The sequence below is a fragment of the Salarias fasciatus genome, chromosome 6 (genome assembly GCF_902148845.1).
Source record: "Salarias fasciatus chromosome 6, fSalaFa1.1, whole genome shotgun sequence".
Taxonomy (NCBI): Eukaryota; Metazoa; Chordata; class Actinopteri; order Blenniiformes; family Blenniidae; genus Salarias; species Salarias fasciatus.
Window position 1 is genome coordinate 109,218 of NC_043750.1, and position 6,010 is coordinate 115,227.

Sequence of the window (6,010 nt, forward strand, 5' to 3'; positions counted from 1 at the left end):
GGCTCTGGTGGTGCGTTCAGGTATGTGTTGAGGCTCTGGTGGTGCGTTCAGGTGTGTTGAGGCTCTGGTGGTGCGTTCAGGTGTGTTGAGGCTCTGGTGGTGCGTTCAGGTGTGTTGAGGCTCTGGTGGTGCGTTCAGGTGTGTGTTGAGGCTCTGGTGGTGCGTTCAGGTGTGTGTTGAGGCTCTGGTGGTGCGTTCAGGTGTGTTGAGGCTCTGGTGGTGCGTTCAGGTGTGTGTTGAGGCTCTGGTGGTGCGTTCAGGTGTGTTGAGGCTCTGGTGGTGCGTTCAGGTGTGTTGAGGCTCTGGTGGTGCGTTCAGGTGTGTGTTGAGGCTCTGGTGGTGCGTTCAGGTGTGTGTTCAGGCTCTGGTGGTGCGTTCAGGGGTGTGTTCAGGCTCTGGTGGTGCGTTCAGGTGTGTTGAGGCTCTGGTGGTGCGTTCAGGTGTGTGTTGAGGCTCTGGTGGTGCGTTCAGGGGTGTGTTGAGGCTCTGGTGGTGCGTTCAGGGGTGTGTTCAGGCTCTGGTGGTGCGTTCAGGGGTGTGTTCAGGCTCTGGTGGTGCGTTCAGGTGTGTGTTCAGGCTCTGGTGGTGCGTTCATGTGTGTTTTCAGGCTCTGGTGGTGCGTTCAGGTGTGTGTTGAGGCTCTGGTGGTGCGTTCAGGTGTGTGTTGAGGCTCTGGTGGTGCGTTCAGGTGTGTTGAGGCTCTGGTGGTGCGTTCAGGTGTGTGTTGAGGCTCTGGTGGTGCGTTCAGGTGTGTTGAGGCTCTGGTGGTGCGTTCAGGTGTGTTGAGGCTCTGGTGGTGCGTTCAGGTGTGTGTTGAGGCTCTGGTGGTGCGTTCAGGTGTGTGTTCAGGCTCTGGTGGTGCGTTCAGGGGTGTGTTCAGGCTCTGGTGGAGCGTTCAGGTGTGTTGAGGCTCTGGTGGTGCGTTCAGGTGTGTGTTGAGGCTCTGGTGGTGCGTTCAGGTGTGTGTTCAGGCTCTGGTGGTGCGTTCAGGGGTGTGTTCAGGCTCTGGTGGTGCGTTCAGGTGTGTTGAGGCTCTGGTGGTGCGTTCAGGTGTGTTCAGGCTCTGGTGGTGCGTTCAGGTGTGTTCAGGCTCTGGTGGTGCGTTCAGGTGTGTGTTGAGGCTCTGGTGGTGCGTTCAGGTGTGTTGAGGCTCTGGTGGTGCGTTCAGGTGTGTGTTGAGGCTCTGGTGGTGCGTTCAGGTGTGTTGAGGCTCTGGTGGTGCGTTCAGGTGTGTTGAGGCTCTGGTGGTGCGTTCAGGTGTGTGTTGAGGCTCTGGTGGTGCGTTCAGGTGTGTGTTGAGGCTCTGGTGGTGCGTTCAGGTGTGTTGAGGCTCTGGTGGTGCGTTCAGGTGTGTGTTGAGGCTCTGGTGGTGCGTTCAGGTGTGTTGAGGCTCTGGTGGTGCGTTCAGGTGTGTTGAGGCTCTGGTGGTGCGTTCAGGTGTGTGTTGAGGCTCTGGTGGTGCGTTCAGGTGTGTGTTCAGGCTCTGGTGGTGCGTTCAGGGGTGTGTTCAGGCTCTGGTGGTGCGTTCAGGTGTGTTGAGGCTCTGGTGGTGCGTTCAGGTGTGTGTTGAGGCTCTGGTGGTGCGTTCAGGTGTGTGTTCAGGCTCTGGTGGTGCGTTCAGGGGTGTGTTCAGGCTCTGGTGGTGCGTTCAGGTGTGTTGAGGCTCTGGTGGTGCGTTCAGGTGTGTGTTGAGGCTCTGGTGGTGCGTTCAGGTGTGTGTTGAGGCTCTGGTGGTGCGTTCAGGTGTGTGTTGAGGCTCTGGTGGTGCGTTCAGGTGTGTTGAGGCTCTGGTGGTGCGTTCAGGTGTGTGTTGAGGCTCTGGTGGTGCGTTCAGGTGTGTGTTGAGGCTCTGGTGGTGCGTTCAGGTGTGTTGAGGCTCTGGTGGTGCGTTCAGGTGTGTGTTGAGGCTCTGGTGGTGCGTTCAGGTGTGTTGAGGCTCTGGTGGTGCGTTCAGGTGTGTTGAGGCTCTGGTGGTGCGTTCAGGTGTGTGTTGAGGCTCTGGTGGTGCGTTCAGGTGTGTGTTCAGGCTCTGGTGGTGCGTTCAGGGGTGTGTTCAGGCTCTGGTGGTGCGTTCAGGTGTGTTGAGGCTCTGGTGGTGCGTTCAGGTGTGTGTTGAGGCTCTGGTGGTGCGTTCAGGGGTGTGTTGAGGCTCTGGTGGTGCGTTCAGGGGTGTGTTCAGGCTCTGGTGGTGCGTTCAGGGGTGTGTTCAGGCTCTGGTGGTGCGTTCAGGTGTGTGTTCAGGCTCTGGTGGTGCGTTCATGTGTGTTTTCAGGCTCTGGTGGTGCGTTCAGGTGTGTGTTGAGGCTCTGGTGGTGCGTTCAGGTGTGTGTTGAGGCTCTGGTGGTGCGTTCAGGTGTGTTGAGGCTCTGGTGGTGCGTTCAGGTGTGTGTTGAGGCTCTGGTGGTGCGTTCAGGTGTGTTGAGGCTCTGGTGGTGCGTTCAGGTGTGTTGAGGCTCTGGTGGTGCGTTCAGGTGTGTGTTGAGGCTCTGGTGGTGCGTTCAGGTGTGTGTTCAGGCTCTGGTGGTGCGTTCAGGGGTGTGTTCAGGCTCTGGTGGAGCGTTCAGGTGTGTTGAGGCTCTGGTGGTGCGTTCAGGTGTGTGTTGAGGCTCTGGTGGTGCGTTCAGGTGTGTGTTCAGGCTCTGGTGGTGCGTTCAGGGGTGTGTTCAGGCTCTGGTGGTGCGTTCAGGTGTGTTGAGGCTCTGGTGGTGCGTTCAGGTGTGTTCAGGCTCTGGTGGTGCGTTCAGGTGTGTTCAGGCTCTGGTGGTGCGTTCAGGTGTGTGTTGAGGCTCTGGTGGTGCGTTCAGGTGTGTTGAGGCTCTGGTGGTGCGTTCAGGTGTGTGTTGAGGCTCTGGTGGTGCGTTCAGGTGTGTTGAGGCTCTGGTGGTGCGTTCAGGTGTGTTGAGGCTCTGGTGGTGCGTTCAGGTGTGTGTTGAGGCTCTGGTGGTGCGTTCAGGTGTGTGTTGAGGCTCTGGTGGTGCGTTCAGGTGTGTTGAGGCTCTGGTGGTGCGTTCAGGTGTGTGTTGAGGCTCTGGTGGTGCGTTCAGGTGTGTTGAGGCTCTGGTGGTGCGTTCAGGTGTGTTGAGGCTCTGGTGGTGCGTTCAGGTGTGTGTTGAGGCTCTGGTGGTGCGTTCAGGTGTGTGTTCAGGCTCTGGTGGTGCGTTCAGGGGTGTGTTCAGGCTCTGGTGGTGCGTTCAGGTGTGTTGAGGCTCTGGTGGTGCGTTCAGGTGTGTGTTGAGGCTCTGGTGGTGCGTTCAGGTGTGTGTTCAGGCTCTGGTGGTGCGTTCAGGGGTGTGTTCAGGCTCTGGTGGTGCGTTCAGGTGTGTTGAGGCTCTGGTGGTGCGTTCAGGTGTGTGTTGAGGCTCTGGTGGTGCGTTCAGGTGTGTGTTGAGGCTCTGGTGGTGCGTTCAGGTGTGTGTTGAGGCTCTGGTGGTGCGTTCAGGTGTGTTGAGGCTCTGGTGGTGCGTTCAGGCTCACCTGGCAGAAGCAGCTCTGGTCCGGACTGAGTGAGGGTCTTCTCGGAGAGCTCCTCTGCTGCGGTTCCTTCTGGACGTTGCTGCGCTGAAACCAGCCGAGTCCAAAGTTCCCCAGAAGCAGAGCCAGCAGCAGAACACCCAGAGCCTGAAGAACCGCTCTGAACATCCCGCCCTGCTGGACCAGGACCGCCGGAGGGACAGGAGCAGTACCAGACCAGGGCCTGTCAGCTGGTTCTGGCTCTGGAGCAGGAGCAGGACCTGTGTCCGCTGGTTCCGGATCAGGACCCGTGTCGCCTGGTTCTGGTTCCGATTCAGGACCCGTGTCACCTTGCTCTGGTTCCGGATCAGGACCCGTGTCGCCTGGTTCTGGTTTCGGGTCAGGACCCGTGTCGCCTGGTTCTGGTTCCGATTCAGGACCCGTGTCACCTTGCTCTGGTTCTGGATCAGGACCCGTGTCGCCTGGTTCTGGCTCTGGATCAGGAATCGTGTCGCCTGGTTCTGGTTCCGGGTCAGGACCCGTGTCGCCTGGTTCTGGATCAGGACCCGTGTCGCCTGGTTCTGGCTCTGGATCAGGAATCGTGTCGCCTGGTTCTGGTTCCGGGTCAGGACCCGTGTCGCCTGGCTCTGGTTCTGGATCAGGACCCGTGTCGCCTGGTTCTAGTTCTGGATCAGGACCCGTTTCGCCTGGTTCTGGCTCTGGATCAGGAATCGTGTCGCCTGGTTCTGGTTCCGGGTCAGGACCCGTGTCGCCTGGTTCTGGATCAGGACCCGTGTCGCCTGGTTCTGGTTCTGGATCAGGACCCGTGTCGCCTGGTCCTGGTTCCGGGTCAGGACCCGTGTCGCCTGGCTCTGGACCCACTGTTAGCTAGCTACGGTAGCTTCAGGCTCGCTGTAATTAGCATCCGGAACAGTGGCTGTGAAAACGGAAGCGGGACCACGACTCGCTCAGGAGGGCAGCAGGACTTCAGAACCGCTCCGAGACCCGCGGACCCCCCCACACACCCCGGGGGACTGAAGACAGGACGGTCATGTCTGGAGAAGTTTCTGTCCGGAGTCTCCACTTCTGCGTGAAGCTAACGATGCTAACGATGACGAGTATTTCCGGTTCGTTCTTTCAAAGTAAAATGTCTTCTTGCAGAACTCTGTGTGTGTGTGTGTGTGTGTGTGTGTGTGTGTGTGTGTGTGTGTGTGTGTGTGTGTGTGTGTGTGTGTGTGTGTGTGTGTGTGTGTGTGTGTTCTTGTATTTCTATCCTTGTTGGGGCCAAATGTCCCCACAAGGATAGCAAAACGTGGAACGACGTGCCTTGTGGGGACCTTTTTCCGGTCCTAAGTAGGAGAAACAGTGTTTTCTTGACCATGTTGTTGTTACTGAAAAAAGTAAAAGTGCAAAAACATTTCTTTAGGGTTAGGCTTTGTTGTGGTGTGGGTTAGGGTTAGGGTAAGGGTCAGGGTTAGGGGCTAGACATGAATGGGAGTCAATGGACGGTCCCCACAAGGATACAAATACAAGACTGTGTGTGTGTGTGTGTGTGTGTGTGTGTGGGTGTGTGTGTGTGTGTGTGTGTGTGTGTGCGTGTGATATCAGGGGAACTGTGAGGATGACACAGAAATATTCACAGGAGCTGTTAGATCCTTGAATGGATCCATAAATCCAGGAGTTAGGGTAGTCCTGCTGGGACTGGCTGGAGGCTGCAGCGCTGAGCGGGGTGTGGAGTGTGTCCTCAGTGTCCTCAGTGTCCTGAGCAGAGTGTGTCCTCAGTGTCCTGAGCAGAGTGTGTCCTCAGTGTCCTCAGTGTCCTGAGCGGAGTGTGTCCTCAGTGTCCTGAGCAGAGTGTGTCCTCAGTGTCCTGAGCGGAGTGTGTCCTCAGTGTCCTCAGTGTCCTGAGCGGAGTGTGTCCTCAGTGTCCTCAGTGTCCTGAGCGGAGTGTGTCCTCAGTGTCCTGAGCAGAGTGTGTCCTCAGTGTCCTGAGCGGAGTGTGTCCTCAGTGTCCTCAGTGTCCTGAGCGGAGTGTGTCCTCAGTGTCCTCAGTGTCCTGAGCGGAGTGTGTCCTCAGTGTCCTGAGCGGAGTGTGTCCTCAGTGTCCTCAGTGTCCTGAGCGGAGTGTGTCCTCAGTGTCCTGAGCGGAGTGTGTCCTCAGTGTCCTCAGTGTCCTGAGCGGAGTGTGTCCTCAGTGTCCTCAGTGTCCTGAGCGGAGTGTGTCCTCAGTGTCCTGAGCGGAGTGTGTCCTCAGTGTCCTCAGTGTCCTGAGCGGAGTGTGTCCTCAGTGTCCTCAGTGTCCTGAGCGGAGTGTGTCCTCAGTGTCCTGAGCGGAGTGTGTCCTCAGTGTCCTGCTCTCAGTGACTCTGTGCTGGAAACATGATCGAGCAGGTTGACAGGAGAATGGTTGTCGGGTTTTCACTGTTTCTTGTATTACAAAATGAGTGAATGCTGAAGTTCTCTGGAGAGCTGAGGTGCGCTTTATTGTGAAGGCGACAGGCGGAAGTGTAACGATGACGATGGCGGAAGCAGCTTGAAAGGCTGGGTGATGCTGAGGAGA

At 57.6% G+C, this 6,010-nt stretch overlaps 1 protein-coding gene across 4 annotated transcripts in view; it reads right to left on the minus strand.

The window, feature by feature from the left end:
* ero1b (endoplasmic reticulum oxidoreductase 1 beta) overlaps positions 1-4,333 on the minus strand; it is a 30,356-nt gene extending 26,023 nt beyond the window's left edge. The window contains exons 1-2 of one of the 4 annotated variants that reach the window (XM_030094737.1): positions 4,059-4,333; positions 3,475-4,025 (exon numbers count right to left, since the gene is read on the minus strand). In XM_030094737.1, the coding sequence (XP_029950597.1) occupies positions 3,475-3,639 (165 nt within the window). In that variant the 5' untranslated portion in view covers positions 3,640-4,025; positions 4,059-4,333. Of the gene's footprint in view, positions 1-3,474 lie in introns of all 4 variants that reach the window. The other 3 variants (XM_030094738.1, XM_030094739.1, XR_003931704.1) reach the window with 3 other exon arrangements.
* Between the last annotated feature and the right edge of the window lie 1,677 nt (positions 4,334-6,010).